General features: G+C 38.8%; 1 protein-coding gene across 6 annotated transcripts in view; it reads right to left on the bottom strand.

Moving 5' to 3' along the window:
* ARAP2 (ArfGAP with RhoGAP domain, ankyrin repeat and PH domain 2) overlaps nt 1-18069 on the bottom strand; it is a 175964-nt gene extending 157895 nt beyond the window's left edge. For 2 of the 6 annotated variants that reach the window (XM_073237747.1, XM_073237751.1), the window contains exons 1-2: nt 16328-16773; nt 2411-3475 (exon numbers count right to left, since the gene is read on the bottom strand). In XM_073237747.1, the coding sequence (XP_073093848.1) occupies nt 2411-3318 (908 nt within the window). In that variant the 5' untranslated portion in view covers nt 3319-3475; nt 16328-16773. Of the gene's footprint in view, nt 1-2410; nt 3476-16131; nt 16300-16327; nt 16777-16804 lie in introns of those variants that run through there. The other 4 variants (XM_073237750.1, XM_073237753.1, XM_073237752.1 and 1 more) reach the window with 4 other exon arrangements.
* Nucleotides 18070-21265: the final 3196 nt, after the last annotated feature.

Here is a 21265-nt window from a genome sequence, read left to right as displayed (position 1 = left end):
ATGGGAGACCTCCAGGTGAAGGTGATAAAGGATGGAGCTGGCTCTTCAGGAAAGAGTAGTTAAAAAAGAGATCCTGAGGGTCTTTGTCCAGCAGAGCCCCACCCTACACAGCCTTCCTGAGAAAAAGAGCAGGCAGGAATCAGGACAGAAACTCAAAGCAAGGACAAAGCCAATCTATTTGACTGGAGAGTCAACTGTGTCAAACACGTTAGAAAGGGAGTGGGGACTGGTGGAGTGAGGGCAGTGCATGTCTGGTGGGAGAGAAACAAAGGGTTTCAGAGCAGGAAATCACACCAGCACATTTTTTAAACAGATAACATGAAATGTTTTAACTAGTAAAGAAATTATGTTAAAAGCACTGGTCCCAAGGAAATACTTTTATTTGGTACATCAAGGAATGCACTAAATATCATTTAGTTGTTACCTCATTAGCCAGAATCTCCAATTATATTATCCACAATTTTATTTTTTAGGTTATATTGTAACACTTTAAAATCCTAAATTACTATTTGCAATTCAGCTGAGAACCACAAAGAGAAATAAACAGGGAAGTTTGAAAATTATTTATTTTACTTTCTTATTTTATGATTTGAACCCTACAGTTGCACTTACCATTTACAGCCATAATCAAAGAAGAAAGGTTACAATGGGTAACTGGGCATGCTATCATGCAGCTAGTACTCAATTATTTACTGCTGATTTTAACATTATTTCAATTCTCATTTTCAAGGACTCCCAGTCACAATGTGAATAACAAGCCTTTCATATGATACAAAGCTTATATTCAACTAAATGAACATCAAAGTCTCAAAATTTATGAAAAATAGTACATGCTGTTTAAGACTTAAGCCTTATGTTAAAGGCTCATTAAAACTTAAGCCAAATGTTTCTTATTTGAAGTTATCCTTATGGCTCCCAAAAGGATTCTGTTCCGGCAAAGAGGGTTTTAATGTGTGCACTCATAGCAGACCCTCCTTGGGTATTTTCTTTTAATCATTTAAAATTAGCAAACTATTTTAAGCTGAAGTGTCACACAAAGGTTGGTGATCTTCAGTCCTATAAAATATTACTATTTATATATGCATATATATATATGCAATTGTTATATATACATGTGTGTGTATGCATATACACAATCAACATTTTTAATAGTTACTAATGAGCAGTTAAGAAAAAGGGTTAAATTAATCTAAGGCTCAATTACCTCCTAAGAAAATGGATGAATAGTATCTAATTAACAGGGCCATCATGAGAATTAGATAACTGATGGAAAATTATAAAGCAAACTAGCAACTAGGTATTTAATAAATGACATTAAAACTACTGATTCCCTAGAAAACTGGACATTGCTATTGGCAAGGCATTAGGGATTCTGCCTTCAAAGGGTTTATGCTCTGACGGGAGGTACTTAAATTAATATAGTATTGTAAACCACCATATTTTCTCTGACAAATATAACCAAAATTTTGCTCTGTAAATACCAAAGGTGCCTAAGAAGAAGAGAACCAGCAGGCAGACAGAGTGGATACAGAGGATAGGAGGATCCTACATGACTGCCAGTCTAGAGCCTACACACGAGTGCAAATCTGGAATTGCATTGAGTGCCACAGCAGCAGTCAAATTTCAACAGCCTCCTGATTCCCAGAAAAGACAAGTGTTAGCTTTGAGGGAAAAAAAATATCCCACCACAACCCTGGAGAAAACCACAACTACTTTAGATGTAACTTTAAGAATGGGATAAAAGCTCTCCCTGCTGTAAGTCAGCTCCTCTTACAGGCCATAGTTACCTCAGGGTACCAATGACTGGACATGCTGGTAGGGCCCCTCTACAGAATTCCAGTCTCCAGGGAATCTGGGTTCATACTGTATTGCTATCATCTTTTTACATCTGTCTTCTACACTACACTTCAAGCTTCTACATTTCTACCTCCTTTGCACCTTTCACAGTGACTCGTACCAAGTTGGTGTTCATGAGATGTGATGAATTATTAATTCATGCCAAGCATTGTTCCAGACAGTAGAGATTCAAACATTAGAAACATGGTCCCTGCCAAAAAAACAATCCAGTGGGGAGACAAACTCAGCAATTCAAATACAAGAACTCATGGAATAATATAACACCAGGTATGGAGGAAGGTAGAGGAAGGAATATCCAGGCAGAATTAAGGGAAGGGACTCCTCCCCAGTTAAACAGGAGAAAGCCAGGCATTTATAAGTTGGAAACAGACTCTGGGAAATAATGAACAGAGAAGTGGCATAAAAAAAGCTTTGACAGAGAAGGAAGAAAAAGCTGGTTGATTTAGGTAAATTAATATAAGTCACATTTAGAAAGGAACACTAAAAATACAATTGTTAACAATAACTAAATTCCCTCAAACTGAATACTTACAGCTTATATAAAAAATCTTACCTCCCTGAAATTCCTCTCGCCGACCCTGGGATCTCTGGTACAGGTCGATGCCTTAGCAGAAAAGATCGAGATGGTCTTGAAACCAACTTGCTCCGAGTTCTCATAGGTTCTAGGATTGGTGATGATGGAACATACAAATCATTTACAACCATTTCTCCTTGAAATTGGAAGAATGGGGACGGTACTGATTTTTCTAATAAACCATTAGCCCCATTTCCAGAATTTGCTTCTGATACTGAAAAGCCAAGGGAAGGAAGGCATTCAGAGTCTGCCCTGGGAAGCTTGCTCACATTTCCTGAGATCAAATCAACTTGCTGCGTTTGTTCTTCTTCAGTTGTGCAATCCATAGTCTTCTTTGTTATCAAAGATTCCATTTTAATATTTTCACTACCAAATAAGGAATCTTGAAAAGAACCCAAATTCAGATGTGGTTCTCCTTCTGGAATGGGAAAAATGTGCTTGGGAAGAGACAGCTTATCATCTGATTTAGGAGACTGGCTATTTTCCACACTGACATCATTTTGATCAAGATTTTTTGTAACAGTCTCAGATAGCATTGGGCTAGGTGTCTGAAAACTACCTGAATCTGAAAGTACTATGCAGGTATTCTGATCAGAAGATGGAGTGCGGCAATCCTTTGAAATCCCATCATTCTTCTTTGTTTTATGAACATTTGCATATATTGGAATATCTTGCATTTTTGACAAGATGATCTGTAATTGTTTAAGTATCCTCCTACGGTGTCCTGTAGGTGATATTCCAAGTTTGTGTAGCACGTTGTCATTTACTGCTGCACAGTCCTTCACAGTATTAAAACCAAACTCACGGAAGTGTAAGAGATACTGCTCCAAATTAATGCTCATTAGGAAATCCTTGATGTCAACATTTACTTCACTGACTGAGGACATAATGGTGGCTTCATTACTAAGCTGAGTTACAAAAAGCAGCACAATGAAGTACAAACAGGAGAGTGCACGTCTGTACTGATTTTTCCTTTATTACTTGAAAAAAGAAAAATATCTCAAAATGTTATTTTCTCCACAATAAATGTCTGTGTGCTTAAGCCTGGAAAAAAAGAAAATTAATTTTTAGAACATTTTAGTAATTAAAACCTAGTTTTATAAGCTTTCTGTGATATGACAGTAATAAGGATAATTTGACTTTTGTTCACTGTGAGTTTCGACTCTTCGGCATTACTTTGTACGCTCTAAGAAATCAATTCCTAGGTAAAGGATGAAGGTGCAGGAACAGAAATGTTATGGTAGTATCAAGGGATAATTTTCACCAAGGTAAAAAATGACTTTCACACAAATATAAAATGAACATGTGTCAATTATTTTATTTAAGTCATCAATAAAAGAGGGAATCAATAAAATGGTAAGGCTGGTTCCAAGAGCATTTGGGAACAGGTTTATATAGTTCATCAGAAAAGACTTTTTTTTAAGTGTTAGAAAAGATGCGTAGGTTATATTTTCTTTTTTTCCTAAACTGATTAATGTCTTACAGGGCAACAGAACCATTACCAATGGGGTTATCATCTACTGGACAAAACCCAAGAGCTAAGAGATAACTTTCCAGTTCTGGGCTCTAAACAAATAGTAAATAGAAAATAGAGCATAAGAATTAGAATTAAATATCTCCACAAGGCATTGAAAGAATATCCAAATTGTTGATAATTTTTCTTAATAATTACTAGATATGAACAACTTTCCCCTTTAATACCTTTTATTCAAAGACTCTTAAAAAGTAGTTAGAACATATTTCTTGGGTCAGTAATTTTTGTTTCAAAAAAGTAGCATTATATATACAACATTTATATACAAGATAAGACTAGATGAATAACTCATTCATTCTTAAATACATTCTTAAATAACAGGAAATAAACTAATACGAAAGTAAAAGGAAAAAGTTTAAAGGTCTCATTTTCCTTTTTGCCCAGCAGATTCACATAGCTTCCTTTTTCTTCCAAACAACATCACTAAAATTTTTAAGAAGTCAACTTATCTAGGTGCTGCTGATATGGCTATGCTCAGTTTGTGAAAATGTATGGATATGTGCAAATTTCTCTACCTTCTGCTTCAATTAAAAGAACACAGCACAGAATATGCATAATATCCATATACTGAAGTAATAAAATGACACACACCCAAACAAGGTAAATTTATCTGAACAAGTCCTGGTGTTGTGTTGCTGGAAATCACATCTTAACACAGCTCTCTGAAAGGCAAAACTCAGATACAGTTTGTCTGACATGTCAACAACCCATAATATTGTCTCAACTATTAGAAAGTTTCAGCAAATACTGACAAACAGGTATGCCAAAAAAGGAAAAGCACACACCGCATTCAGGTAGCACTAGACGGGCACAGAAATAAAAGTACAAACGAGATCAGAGGCAGGAAAGGCATCTGTCAGTAAAGTTTCCCTGGGTCCCACTCAAAATGACAAACGTCAGGAAAAAAAAAGCAGCGAGTTAAACCTCAACACCAAATACAAAACTAATTCTCAGATATACCACTCTTAATTCTATACATTTTATAAATGAATACATTATCTAATTGTTTTGCATATCACAAGATGGAAATAATTCTTGTGTCGTCAAATTGGCTGTCCCTTGACAGTGCGACTTCCCGGTCCTGGAAACTGTGAGAATATAGTCTTTTTGTTAAGCCAAGCAGTCTGGAGTACTTTGTCACAACAGCGCAAACTGACTAATACATTCCTCCATCCTCACTGTCCTTGCCACAGTTTAGACCCTCATTATATCTCTTGCCTGTATTACTTCAACAGTCTCTGAACAAATCCCTCAGGCCAATCTCCATGTGTCAGTGAACTACTGAAAATCCAAATTTAGCATGTCACTCCACACCCTCAACAGGATAAACTCTAAGTTCCATATAGTTCCATACCACAGCCTGGTCTAGATCTAACAGTAATAATAATAACAGCTACTACTGATGTAAATAGCAATTATGTGCCAGATATCATACCATGTACATATTTCCTGCAAGGTAGGATTCCTATGTATTGACTCCAGGGTCAAGTTCAACCTGTGCCAAACATTCTACCAACATCCTTCCTCACTTTTGCTTATTTTTAGTAATTATCATTAATAAACTATTTAATTTGCACATGCTACATCTGCTTGCAAATCTAAACATTTTGCAAAACTTTGTGCAGTATTTGAAATTCTGAATAGGCAGTTATTACCTCCTCTGGGAAAGCTTCCTATCGATCCTTTAAAACAGAATGAATCACTCCCTTCCCCATATGCATTTATAATTAGGGCCTAGTACATTGCAAAGTGCTGGGAACACGTTTAAGGGATAGGAGAGAGGTAGGTAGGGATAGGAAAAGTGGTAGAGAGGCCCATTGTTAGTTTTTTTTGATGTGTGTGCATATATGTTTTAACACACAAAGCCCTTTCCTTCCCTTTATATACACATGTATCCTGGGTGGCTAGTCAAGGAAAGATATACCAAATGGCCAAATGTGCTACCCAAAACCACTTCTCTCTGCTGTCAACATGTTGAATGTGGCTAATGAACCCAACTCTTTTCATAATTTATAAAAAGTTCCCTCCCACAGGCCCTACAATCCTCTCTGTACTTTCATGTCAGCTCCATCCTCTAATCACCAACTTTTTAACTGTCTGACCACCCAAGGGTATTCACAAATCTGGTTCTTTCTGTAGAGGCTTCAAGCCCACAGGCACATCATCACATGCAAAGAGATGGACATGCCTCACTCTCTAAGTCTACCATGTTCAAATTCCTTACCATGAAATCAAAGCCCTCCATAAATGGTCTCCACTTGGGCACATGGGCAGGCAAACTGTGCTCTAGGTCAGTGGTTCTCCAGGTACTGATACATGAATCTGCTGTACAGCAACAACTGCCGATAACAGGCCCAGGAAACTATTTGTAACACACCCCAAAGATGACTGGGATGTGCAACAATATTTTAATTACAGTTTTGAATTCCCACTATCCCCAAATATGCTTTAGACCATCCCACTCATCATTAAGCTCATCACTCTCCTCTCCTAGGATGGAATGCTCTTCCCAACACATTGCCCACACATCTGGAGTCAAACTCAAATGCAACTTCCTCTACTTCCTAGCAGTGTAAACAGAGGCACATGTCAGCATGCCTGTTTCCTTACCCACAGACTGGAAATGCTCAAAGGTACCTCAGTGCTGAAGATAGAGATAACCCATCAGAAGTGTTAAAACAGTGCTTAGTACTTAAAACAATGCTTTGTAAACATTCACTTCCATGATTATAATTATTTACTCTCATCTTTAGTCATTACCTTCCCCCAGACGAAATCCTCACTTTTTGAAGTCTGACTCAATTACCATTTTCTTCACAACTTCACTGAACAAGAAATAAATTCTCTTCTCTACATTTCAACAGCACTGACTTCTTGGAGCACTTAATCACATTCTATTCACACCATAGTAACCTACAGAAGTGGCATAGTGCAATGCAAAAGTCAGATTTTGAAGCTGGACAACCTGGACCAAATCCCAGTTTCTCCACTTATTAGTTTTGTGACCTCAGACAAATATTGTCACCTCTCCGTGTCTCAGTTTCCTCATCAGGTAAATAGCAATAACAGCACCTACTTCATAGGGCTGTTGTAAGGCATTCACAACACCAATGCACACAACAAATGTGAAGTAAGTGTTTGCCATTATAATTATTCTTTTATTATCCCATAATAAATAACTCTGCCAAGATGGTGACTAGTTCATATAGGCTACTCAGTTAAATGCCCAATTACTTATTTACAAACACAGAGCATGATACCTAAGTAGTACGTGTTTAGAGAATGTACAAATAATTAGCATTACAGACATGGTTGTACGTTTGCCCATCCTATCCCAGCCCATTTCCAAGACGAAGTAAAAACAAAGGGGAAATAACATTTAGGAGTGCCTGCCCATGTCTGGCTTGCAATATTACATTATCCTATTATCTTACTGAGCTCTACCTTAAAACCATGCCCTGAACCAGCTACTTCTCACTGCCTCTCCTGCTTATAGCTTAGTCCAAACCATTATCCTGTGGGTCTCAGATCACTGCAACAGCCTCCTGACTGATAGTCCTGAATCTGAACCGGCCCTCTGCCCCAGCATAGGATATTCTCAATACAGCAGCCAGAAGGATTCATTTCCTAACAAAGTCACAGCACTGCCTGCAACTTCCCTACTTCATCTTCCCTGGCTTTCCCCTCCATCACTCAATACCCACAAGCTGGCTGAAGTCTTATTCTCACATCATGACCTAATCTCTCACCATTCTGTCTCTTTCAAATCTGCTTCCCCAACCTTACACCCACAGCTCACTCTACCACTAGCAGGTCTCCATCCATAAAGCCTGCCTTGTGCCTCCCTACCGTACCCGTTTGTCTACCTTCGTGGCTTCTGTTACCACCTGGTGTCTGTGGAATGTTCCAGGAGCTCAGGGATCTGGTCTATTGTTTACTGCCCCAGCCCTTAAGTTGAATAGTCAGGCACATAGCAGGTACCCAATAAATGTTTGCTGAATGACTTCTCCCAGCTTTGAGATGATTTAAGATGAAAAGTGGAAAGCACACATAGTTTTAAAGTTTTGTCTCTCTAGGTCACCAAGCTTATAATGAGCAGAGAGAGGATTCTACTACAGATTTCCCCAATCCATCTAACTATTAAGAGATGTTTAAATTAGGAATCAGGAGGTTGGCAGGTCAGCTGCAAACTTTCCAAACCTGTGAGGATTTTAAAAACTCATAGATTGGGACAGCCTTCCCCCTCCTAATGTCTCAAGTAAGGGAAACCACGGCAGTGAGCCACTCCCCACCTCCTACCCCTCCTGCTATTACCAGTAGAGCTTTGTCATACCTCCTAGTTGAGCTAAGAATGAAAACCATGGGTCACTTCATTAAACTATAAGGTCATTAAGTATTCAGAAATGACAACTTCTGGAATCACATTTGCCTGACTCATCTTACAGCAAGGAGCAAAGTAGCATAGCATAACTGAATTCAGTCATGAGCTTAATATATATTTTTAAAAGAACACCTTTTAAAAATCAGAAACATAACCTCAGAACATCTAGAAACTACAAAGATGTCAAAATAATAGGTTTAACAATCACAGGATTCCAAGACTGAAAAGTACCTTAGAAAATACCTACCAAATCATTTTTCTTTTTAAATTTATTTATAGATAATTTTTATTTATCAATTAAAAAAACACTGTCATGTATATAACAAAACTTTTCAGTATTATCAATACAAGTCTTGAGGATTCTAAGAATGAGGATTTATTGTATTTCAGGATGGTAATTGCCAAGGGAATGGAATTATCTCTTAGGGAAAATCCAGAAATGTAAGAAAATGCTTTTGCTGGTCATAATCACTGAATGGCACCAACCACAGATAGGAAAGGTGATTTATGACATCTCACAGTGATACCCAAGAGAGAAGCCTCGGGGACAATTTTTACTCCTCCAAATCTCTAAAGCTACCCCATAGGGTGTCTGGCACTAAAGACAATGAGAGAGGTACCCCTGATATCAAGTGATTAATAAACTTATTGTAGAGAAATAGTTAATCCCTTAAAAAGTAGGGGCTTCACATGAATTACATGCTAAAGTGGTTAGTTCAGGCTACAGGTATAAGAGAATCCCACCTTTGCTTCAGTACATAATACAGTCACAACAAATAGGTATCATGGTATGTGCACATCAACTCACCATTTAATACCAGGATACTAACTTCAAGTATTCATAACAGCAATACGCTCCACTTTGACTATTTCCCACAACCATGCAGAAGAGGAAGTGGTTTTGAGAAAATATACTTGTCACACAACTCCATCCCACAGTATAGAGATGTCAAACGTCGAGAACCCTAACTTACTATGCTAGACTAAGTGCTCAGCTCTTAGTACACTGTAAAACTGGTTGTTTAGCATCCCTCTCCTCTACCATCTGTTCGCATACTAGCCCCACTAAAACCCCTAGAGGAAGCCCAGTTCCCTCAACCTGGCCTTGTCTCCCAACTATGGTCACCCACAGGCTCTGACCTCAAGGCCCCATGTCTTCTACCTTGACCACTACTCCTTCCCACCCACCAAAACATCCACCCTCTTTCATTCTCCCTCAGACTTGTATTGCTAATAATAACAGCCCAGTATTTGTGCAGTGTTTACAAACCATCTGTGTAGGATCTCCTATAATTCTCACAGCTGCATTGGGAGGCAAGTCCCATGCCCAAAGCTACACACTGGATAAACGGTGGATAAATTCCAGAATTTTGACAGTCAGACTCCACAACCTATGTTATTAACTGTGATGTCTCCTAATAATCTTAATTGATTTAACAGTAGAGGGGTATCAAGGACGTGGTATTTTCCCTCTCCTTTGACTGTCTAGACTTCTAGTCACTAGGCAAAAGCTGTTTTAATATACCATGCCTAGAAATTTGATTGTGCATATATGTGTCCATGTCAATGATTAAATATGGAAGCCTACACTTATTTACATTTACTTGTTTGAGATAAAGAGACTGACAAATTAAGAGAGAACATTTTTAAAATTGTTCCATAAAGTAATGGTAATATAGAATTTAGTTTATTAAGACTTATTTTACATCTATTATTGTAGAGAGACAACTAATTCAGAACTATATAGTACAACAGAAAGAAGCCAAAATCAAATAATCAAACAGGGTCAAAGTATTCAGTGCCCACCAGAGAAGTCAATGGTGATGGTTAAAAATTTTAAAAAGACAGTTTGAATAGTGTTGAACAAAGTACTGAAGTATTTTTCCAACAGGTACTTGACCATGGTCTTAAAGGTTTAACTTTAAATGTGATGCAAAAGCAGGTAAGGAGTGGAAACAATTCAAATGGTCACTGACAGATGAATGGATGAACAAAATATGGTACACACATGCCATTAAATACTAGTCTTAAAAAGGAAAGAAATTTGTTCACATGTTACAACATGGATGCACCTTGAGGACATTACACTAAGTGAAAAATATGCTGGACACAAAAGACAAATACTATATGAGTCTACTTATATGAGGTATTTAAAGTGGTCTAATTCACAGAGAAAGTAGAATGGTGATTACCAGAAGATTTGGGGAGGGAGTGTAGTTTTTTTCATGGGTATTAGAGTTTCAGTTCTGCAAGATGAGAAAGTTCAGGAGATCTATTTCACAACAATGGAAATGAACTTAACGCTACTGAACGATACAGTTAAAAATAGTTAAGATGGCAAATTTTATGCTATGTGGTTTTGTTTTTTTTTAACCACAGTAAGTAGAAAAATGGACTAGAAGATCTGAGCCAGCTTCTCAGCTTTCATTCAAACTGAACTCTCTATATGTACTGTTTCCTCTCCTTTGGGGGACCAATTCAAGTCTTCCAAATGTGCACCACCATATCCATGAGTCTTTCCTACCTATTCCATCCCCTCATCCCTCATTACTTCCACCCAGGAAGTAAGAATAGGGATCACAGTGTTCTGGAGACAGGCTGCCTTAATTCCACTTGTTAACTGTGTACCTTGATTAAGTTATTTACTTCCCTGATGCTCCGTTTCCTCATCTGTAAAATGAGCATAATATACTTTATATCCGATAGGATTTGTTAGGATTAAACAAGTGAAATATGTAATGTATATGTAACAGTATATGACATGAATTATAAGTGTACAATAAGTGTTGGCTATTATTATTATTATTAACTCATCTGTTGTACACAATCCTGTGCTGGGTCAGTCAGTCATACTACGTCACTGCACTTGGTTTGACTAGTATTCTTCTGTCTGACTAGTAAAATTACATCCCTTTAAATCAGCCCTGTAAATCATTCTTCTAATAAACCCGCAAAGCATCTCACACAGCAGTAAACAGTTTTATTAATTTAATAAAATACAGATGTGGTCAGTGAGAAGGATGATCCTACCTGAAGATTAAGACTCGGGACACAGAGCACACTGACTACCAGTGATTCCAGCGCTGCCAGGTGCGGTCTGTACCACCTTGGGAAAGCTCCTTTGCTTTTCTGAGATTCATTGTTGTCATATGTGAGCAGTAATGACAGTAGCACCTACCTCACAGGACTGAGGATGAAATGATTAAATATGCATAAAGGTCCCTGGCAGTCCCTGGCAAGCAGTAAGCATTGTAGATGCAGGATAACCTAAGTTTGAGCAGAGAACAGCCAGGCTTTGGACAACAACATTCTGCAGTTTGGATCAAAGAGAAAGTTGTTCTGTTATGTTTTGATTACTTTATTTACTGTGCAATCTAAAAAAAAAAAACAACTGTTTCAAACTCTAGAAGTCAGCATCTATTTCCACACCTGGTGAAGGCCAGAAGGATAGCTCCTTTACTGATTAAGTTTTAAGTAGCCTAAGTAGTACCTAGGTTTAGGTGTTTTACATAATCTCTCAAAAGTGCTTGATAATTATTAACTTAGCTTCTGTCAGTCTTTTCTTTTAAAAGCTATCCATCTAGATTTTAGGTTAACTGGCTAACGTTTGAGAATTATTTTCAATTCTAATCCAGAGGTCTTTACCATAATTCTTGGATAACCAGAGAAAGGTTTCATCTTCCTGAATTCCAACAAGAATAGGCATGGGGATAATAAAAAGAAAGAATAAGCTGAAGTCTGTCTTACTGAGGAAGACTCCCACCTATATGCCCCTAACACGTGGGAGGCTGCCTCCACTCAGTTCCAGCCCCCTTCCACCCCTCTGTACAGTCTGGCCACATCTAGCCCAAAGGAGGATAATCAGACCCCTTAGAACTCTTGAAGTGAACACTGGGCACATATTCTTCAGAATTCTGATCCATTTCATGCTACACTGAACATGAATCTAGTGTTTAATACACTTAGGTCACAACTAGCATGCCATTATACTTCAATAAGATTTTTAAATGTATACAAATGTGCAGTTTTTATACATACATATTTTAACTTCAAATAAATATATACCTCACCATTTCTCTGAGTTTGAGTCACATTTTTAGACTAACCAGATGTTTCAAAATAGCCTACTGTGAATGGTTTCCTCTCTCTGCATTTATAAATAGCACCCTGACCTCTTTTCCAACTGAATCTGAGGGCTTATTCCTATTGGTTCTGTAATTGTCAAAGTCTCTTTTTCTTAGGAAAAGAGGGCATCTCAGCAAATGTCTCCCAACTTATTGACTCATTTATTTACATTTATTCATTCGATAATATTTAAGAAACATTATCTACCCTGGCCAAGATAATACCCGGAAATATTTGCAGTTCAAGATAACAGTACCTATTATCTCATTTGTGAATAGTATTAAGTGCTACAAGAAAGTAAAGAAGCAATGTCTTTTCTCAAATAGCTTAAAATCTAAAGAGGTAAATTAATCATTACTGAAGCAAGGGCAAATAGCACACACGTGAACAATCAGTTCCCTGCTACTCAGTAAGTGCCCTTAAAGAAGGAATACCAGGATTGGAAGACTGACGAATCCAAAAAAAACCACTTAAATAGTGATAAGAAAAACGAAATTGTGTGACCTTGACATTCACATGGTGTGCATTTTAAGTATTGTTTTATTTTTAATTTCATAAAGAAGGCACACCATTATCCTTCCTTACAAGTACCAAGGAACTGTAAAAATCTTAAAATCAACTCTCAGTGAAAGCGAAATCTGCAGCAATTCAGAGCTTTGTGGACGGCGTGATCAGTGCAAGGGCCATGGAAGAGACTTTCAATATAGGAAGAAAAGTAGCAGGCGGAGCCAGCAGTATCTGAAGCAGAAAGAATGCCATAAGGGGGCGCCCAGGGAGAAGATGTCTTCAGGCAACAGCGAGATGAAAACAGCTGGGAGGACCTAAGGTTCAACATGTAATGAACAGCGGTATCAGAACAGGGAGCTGAAATTGGCTATAGAGGGCCCTAGGAGCAGGCTAAGGATTATGAACTTCATCAAGATCCGTGAGAGTCTTGGCAATGACTTTCACCATCACTACCACCATGACTCCAAGTCACCTGATAATCAGCATTCAGGCCACACTTCTTTCCTGCTCTTGATCATCTGTCCAACTCCGAAATGATTTACTACTCTCTCTTCCTAAATTTATTCAATGTAACCCACAGAGTTCTTCTTCGCATCCATTCTGAGAACCGTAAGGGCGGATATACAACCTTATTAGTCCTTCTCTGGTGGCTACTTTCCTCACCTACCCATCCTCCTTTGTACACAAATGAAGATGGAAAAACAATTCTTCCCACCTCTTCAACAGTAGTTTTTATTCCTGAAGCTGCACAAAACACCTCCAACCCAGATCAGGACCCCTTTGTTTTCTGCATAGCATGGGTAGGGAGGTAAGCTTATGCTGAGTCAAAGCTGTAATAAAATTTCACAGATCAAATTTCTAACTAGAAAGGATTCTGTGAAGAGACCGTCCTTGCCTATTATTTCAACTAAGGGAATAAGTGAACAAAATGGTTTAACCATTATTATATACCTACTCTGGTCAAAACTTAAAAAAGAAAAATTTTAAATGATAAGCTGCAAGGCTCCAGGACATCACAGAAAAGATTAAGAAGATAGCTCATAGCTTCTAATCTCTCATCAATCCATATTTGGTCAAAGTTAAGAAATATTTCCAACATTAATAAGAAGCTTTCTACCTAATTAATATTTTACAAAGAATTCAAAAAACACCTTAGTTTATTTAGTAAGTGCAACGATTGGATTCAATGAATGAGTCAATAAATAACTGAAAAAAAAAACACTTGTTAAAAGAAAGCTATTAAAGCAATGACCATCATTTATACTGTGAAAATTAATAAGAAACCTCACTAAAGTGGAGTGGGAGGCTAGAAGGGGGAGCCATTCCACTCCATGTCAATTTTAGGAAGAACTGTCAATTACAGGCCCCTATAGAAGAATCATCAGCAAGAAGGAATCATCAATCACAGGCCGCAACAGGGACTGAAGCTCCAAGAAGAAACTGAGTACGTCAGCAACTCAGCCAATGAGAAACCTCATCACCTTAACTCCAACTTTTCTTCAATGGACCAATGGACTTCATTCAAAACGGCCTCCCCAGTTCCTCCTTTTTCTCCATAAAGTTCCTCTCCTTTGTTGGGCTTGCCTATGGTTTTGCCTAGCTGGCAAGTCCTGAATTGCAATTCTTTGCTATTCCTGAATAAACCCATTTTGCTGGTAAAAAAAAAACTGGCAGTTTTATTTTTAATATTAACACTTCACAATTTTATAACATAATTTCATGGTACTAATGTACGACTTCCCAGGGAAAAAATGCAGTTTATTATAACCTCAGTCCTCTACTTAACTACAGGAACTAAGAATAATTGAATTGAAAAGTGTTAAATATCTTTGTGCCTCACACTGCTAGAAATCTATAGTGATATCAGATCAAGAATTTGTTTTTAAATGTACCAGCAGCTTCTCCTTTCATGGACAACCCATATAAACGTCTGACAGCCTTACAGAGGAAAGAAAAAATACAAACACACACCCATATAAATAAGTTTTAACAAGTCATTTGACTTACCCTCTAGGTACATTTTAAATAAATTGTCAAGTACTGACCAATCAAGTCTATATAAAACTCTTGGTGTTAAATTCACCTTAAATGTGTATGGGTTAAATACATGTTTAAAAAGGAGCCATAGAGATATTTCCACTTAGGGCTCTAGCCTAATTCTACGACCCACTTTTGTTTTTGTTTTTTTCTTTTTTAAACATCATTAAATAGTGGAATGTCATGAGAATTTTTTTCTCACTTCTTCTAAGTGCATGGAAGCCATAGCTAAGAGTTTAGACGTATGTCTTTCTTCCTTAAAGTTAGCTCCTTTTTTGTAACAGCCATAACTTCATATTCCAATTACTTATGGGCAATGCTCCATAAACTGGAGCAGGTATGGAGTGCTTAAGTGAGGCTGGAATCAATACTGACCTTGTAAGTACAATACTATTATTGGTAATCACAATGACATCCAATTAAATGTACTTTTAAAAATAGCCTCTTTTGCAATACACTTAAAACACAAAAAACACAAGGATGTATTTCACTGAACAGCCTACTTCAAGGACAACCCTGCAACAACAAAAAAATGTTTCTATCACCAAACCGCAACAGCCTATATCATGATTCCATACAACCTAGCTTCTATTTTTCCCCTAATGTTCAAAGGTTATAGTTCACAATGTAGTTTCAGTAAGACTTCTCCCAATCAAAATAACTCCAGATCACCACAAGGAGGTGAAGGAAGTGTTTGAGAAACCAAGCCAGGGTGAACTTACTTTACTAAATGAGATGGACACCCATTCTCCTAAGAGACCTGTCTCCAAAAGTAAACGAGAAAGATCCAGCTGGTAAACTCACTGCCTACAGGTTCCCGTGTAAGGTGCTGGGTTCAGGCAGGTAGAGGCCAAATGATTGTAATTAAACGTAATTAACAGGCCTGTCATCTCAGAGTGTAACAAGCAGGGTGCGGGGGAGCACAGAGATCGGAAGGAAACTCATTATCTCTACCGAATAAATAACTTGGTGCCTGAAACTCGTTAAAGGGCAGCTCCTTTTCATTTTTTGGGGGAGTGGAGGGGATGACTAGTTGCCTATCCAGATTGTCATGCACCACCGCCCCCCACCCTCCGGCCAAATCCCTTTAATAAGTGGAGTTTTTCTATCACTTACCCGAGTCTGGTTTCTTTTTAGACGCCCACACGCGGGAGCGAAATCCTAGGAGGCAAAAACCAGAGCCCAGCACTTTGCGCTCTGGAAATTTACCCGGAAAAGTGCCGAAAAACCCCGGCCCGGCCTGAGACGACGCGCCCACCCCGGCCAAGCCCACGGCCACAGCGCCCAGCCCACCCGCGGCCGCCGTACTCGCCTTGCGCGCCGGCAGCCGAGCTCCGAGGAGAGGCGAGACGAGGCGGGCGGGGGAAGTCCGGGCGCGCGCAGCTCTCTCTGCGCCCCTCGCTCGTCCAGACCCGTCTGTCCCCGGAGCCAGGCCTCGTCCTTCGCAGACCCCGCCGGCTGCCTGCACCGCGTCTGCTGCCCGGCCGCGGCCGCGCGGGCGGCGCTGTCACTCGGGCCGGCGCGCCGCGGCCGCCGCACCTGGAGGCGGGGAGCGCGGGCCGCGCGCAGCTCCGGAAGCGCCGCGCCCACCGCCGGCGCCTGCCCAGGTGCTGCCGCGCGGAGCCCCGGCCGCTTCCTCTCGGCCAGCGCGGGGGCGAGCCGGCGCCCCGAGCCGCGGCTCAGCTGTGTGGGCGGCAGAGCCGGCCGCCCTGGTTCCGCCGCGTGCTTGGGCGGCTGACTCAGTCCGCCGCGACTTGGCCGCGCCTGGCACCCTCGCCACCTGGCTCACCTCGGCCCCGAGCTCCTGGCCCGGCGGGGCTGCAGAAGCTGCGAAAGCGCGTCCGGGAGCGCAGATCGGCGAGGGTATTACCCTCCCGGGAGGGGGATGCCGATAACCCTGATTCCCCGGCTCCTGCCGGCCGGTTGTTTTGTCCGTGCGCACTGATGGCGGGTTGCTTGGGCAATGGGCGGAACCTCACCAGTACCGATTATATGAGTATTGCTCTGCTAAGTACTTTCCATGTTACTTCACCGTTTCCCAAACTTAAGACTCATACAGGACGCTAATTTTCCCAGGCTGCTTCTTGGTAAAGTTGCATTCAATGGGCTCGGGAATCTATTTACAAAGCCCCGTGCAGGTGCGACTGAGTCCATTACATAGGATTCTCCTTCATGCCCTCACTGTGAGGAAAGATTAACAGCCCCACTTTCTAGTTGAGTTTGAGGGGCACAGAAGCTTGCCCAAGAAGACACAGCTTTACGGGGTGGAGGTAATTTTCGATTTAGATCTGAGCTCATCCCGGGAGGAATACCACCTTCTCACTTAAGTTTCTAAATTCCCATTTCTATTCTTCTTCCCCTGAAGGGAAAAGATAACCAAACCCCAGCTTTTCTCACACCTGAGATTTCCCCTGGAGCTGAACCTTGACTCACTTTGCTCTTGGAAGTGATAATCAGGAGCGGCCAAAAAAAAGAAAAATAAGGGGATTAAAAAAAAAAGCCTTTTGTGCTTCCAATACCTGAGAGTCCATAAAATCCACTTGTTTGCCAGTGAGTTCAAAGGTCAACTCTAAACATCTCTTCACAGACTGTACCTGAAATTCTCTCCCCTACACATGGAGTGTTCTTATCTTTCCCTTGGCCCTGTTGATGGAAGTGAAACAATTAGGGAAAGCAGTGAGCTTATTATGAAAATTAGTTAATTGGTGAAGTCCAGCATGTAGGAGGCTTCCCAGGAGCCCAGGCCCTTTGGAGGCCTCATCTTCCCCAGAGAACCTGCCCACCAAAAACACCCTCCTGCTGGCGCAGACTTTGAAGCAGTTGGGACATGCATGCCCTAGAGACACCAACTCTCCTGTTTCTTTTGAACCAAATACTTCATAGCAAGTCCTGTTTCCACCAGGAAGTTTATCTTGACGTTTTCTGAACCCCAAGAATTGCCTTTTCTTTGGATCCCTGTGGAATTTTATTTATGTAGCTTTCTTGGCTTCCTTCAGATTCATGCTCTGTATTCTTTCTCCCTCTCTCTGTCTTTCTGAGTTCTCACATACTTTTCATTTATTTTTATCTTTGTAAGCCATCTTAAATCCTTTTCTGAACAAGGTGGGTTATAAATAAACAGAAATTCTTACATTGGTTATGGTATGTCTCAGAACGTCAAGCGCTGCTTTGTCCTCAAGTTACTTCTCTTGGTAGGTTTTGTAAACTAATTGGGATTCACTGTCTCTTTGCAATATCTTAAGTTTCTTGAGTATAATTCAGTTTTTATTGTTTAAAAAAATGCATTGAACTGTTACTTCTTGGGAATTTGAGAATGCAGTGGTTAGCTAACATAATACAACCTCTGGATTTACAGTCTTCTCTGAGAGGAAATAAGAGCTGTAAGGCACACGAATGATTTAATAATAGCGCTGGGAAGTGAAAGAAAAATGCTTCCCCACTGAATGTATACACTGGTTATAAGGCCCATTCTGGTCTTAAGAGCCTTAATATATGGAAGAAAATAAAAGACTTCTGAGGAAATACGGCAAAAACTACCTTTTATTAATTGCTCATTAATCATACTGGGCTCTAACCAAACACCTAACATACATGTTGCATATATATAACAACTTTCAATTATAACAACTCTTCATTCTTTTTCTAGTTTTATAAATACAATAAAGGCTTAATTGAGACTTAAAGAGGGTAAGTAGTAAATAGGAATTAACACATTAAGGCTGTATTGGTAGGCTATAAATTATTTATTTAGCAGCCTTCACAGTGAGGCATTCAGAGAGAAAAATAGATTAGAAAATCAACTTTATAAGAATTTGGGTATATGAAAATCTGTTATTTCCAAGGCCATTGGAGGATATATTCCCAGTAATTTCCTTCTAGACAGGATTCACCCCTAGTTAGTCGACTTTAGTAAAAAAATAGATAATAGCTGTGTCCTCGCCAGAATTTGTGTCTGCTTCTGCCATCCCTCCTACCCAGAATGCACTCTACTTCTGAAACAGGTAATTGAGAGAGTGGAAATCTTATGCCTCTCCTCCTCCTTCTCCTCCTTCCCCTTTTCCTCACATCATGGAGGCTAACATCCATAGAACATTTATGTGCCAGTTGTTAATCCCAACACTTCATTTGCAAAAGCTCATTCAGTTATTTCACAGCTCCTTGAAGAGACAGTTTTGTTCAAAAAAAAACAAAACAAAACCTGAAGAGAAGTTGAGGAATTTATACCAGTTAGGACTATAAGGGAGAGAGAACTCCAATCCAGTCTTCTCTAAGATCTAGTCTCTGCACCAGACGGCCCGTTAGAGAAAGCACAGTGCATGAATTGAAAAAGCCTCAAAATGAAGCCTGATTGTGTATGTTGTGGCATTTTGAGCAAACTCATTAACTTACCTGAGTTTCAGTTTCCCAGTCTGTAAACTAAGAATAATAATAGCTATGAGAATTTAGTGTAATTACATACCTAAGGCACCTAGAAAACAGTAGTCCCTCAATACATTTAGTTCTACTCTATTTTCTCCAATTATTCTTCTAGATCACATTCAAATCCTACCTTCCTCTCAAGCCTTTTCACATCTCTGAAACCCAGAATTATTTACAGAAAGGAATTTAAAGTAATCTCACCATTGTTTTCTAAAGGAAAAACCAATGTTATTTTCACCAAATATAAAATTTTAGGGATGTAAATTAAATAGGCATATGTCTACTTATAATATTTAATTCATTTTAGATAAATATTTATAAAAAATTATACATTAAAGTATAAATTCTGCCTTTGTCACTCATATTTTATAAAATAATTTTATTCAAACTTTAACATCCAACTCTGACATCAGTGACTTCAACATCAGAGCCACATTTTTAATCAGTGTTTTGTTTTTTCCAGAGCACATTGCTTTCATTTCTTTATAAATTCTTGAAAACAAGCAACTTTTTAAATCCTTTTATTATTCTGTCCCTGGGAATATTATTATAAACCACAGGTTCCCACTTGCTTTATATTAAGAAGTTGCTTTTTCTCATTCATCCTAACTACATACATTAGTTATCTCCACCAATTTGTTTGGGTTTTATTTTTTTGAATAGTTTTTGAAAGTATGCTTGCACTGTCCTGGGACAATTACAACTAAGAGGTCATACCCCCATAAGTGATTCTTAATCTGTTTTAAGTATCTTCACTTCCTTGATTTTTTAAGGCAGTTTCGTCAGATGATCTCTGCATGTATCCTAAATGATGACTAATTGAAGATGTTTCAGACTACATACCCAATTCCAGAGTCTAAGTAGTGCAAATTCATGTACAATAATTGAGGGAAGGTAGAGCTCCTGTGATACAGAGATTCTAGGTACAAGGCATTGATAAACATTATAAAATCTTTTGATCCTAATAAGGCTGGAAGGTAAGGACTATTATAATTTCCTTTTTTAGCCTTTGAAGAAACTGAGACAGAAAGGTTGGTACTTTGTTACAAGTCTTGAGAGTTGCAACTTTTATTGACTCTTTCTCACCAAAAGGAAACCTCTTATTGGATGTCTACTATAAGGGAGACAAAGGAACAGTATAAAATACTGTCAGGTCAATTACAATACTGACCAAAAGCTAATGGTATTGTGGAAATAATTTATTTTAAAATGTAAGATTTCAGAAATCACTAAATATTTTTTAAATTAATATACATTTTTCTATAAAACTAATATTTCAGATCATTTAGGCACTAGAGATTAGAGTATTTCATTGATATTGATACACATACTTTTTTACTGTATGGCTTCTGAAATGAATATTCATCTTAAAATGAATTACATAAATTGGCATTGCTTACATGGTCATGAACTTAATCACAGTTATAAAAACAAGTTTATATTGTCATCTTTTCAGTTACTTGCACTGACATTGCTACACATATTGAGTTTAACTGTCATTTAAAATGTCTTTGAAAATATTACACTCGGTTTTTGCGAAAAGTTAAGCAAACAGCAGTGTGATATTTGATAAAAATCTGTGTCTAAGTAACTCTCTAAGAGCATTTTCATATGTACATAAGAAAAATTCTCAGTAATTAGGAAGGTCACTGACATTTTTTTCCTCCTGTCATAGAAAATACTCCTGTATCCTAAAATAGATTGAATTTTAGAATTGTTGACATTAGTTTCTACCACTGCTGACATAAAAATCTAATTTTATTTTTCTGTGGAAAAAAAGTTCCTTAAGGAAAAGAGAAATTCCAGAGAACCTAACTATTGCCTGATGGAT

This window comes from Manis javanica, chromosome 5, assembly GCF_040802235.1.
Source record: "Manis javanica isolate MJ-LG chromosome 5, MJ_LKY, whole genome shotgun sequence".
NCBI classification, from domain to species: Eukaryota; Metazoa; Chordata; class Mammalia; order Pholidota; family Manidae; genus Manis; species Manis javanica.
This window is presented reverse-complemented; position numbering and strand designations above follow the sequence as displayed.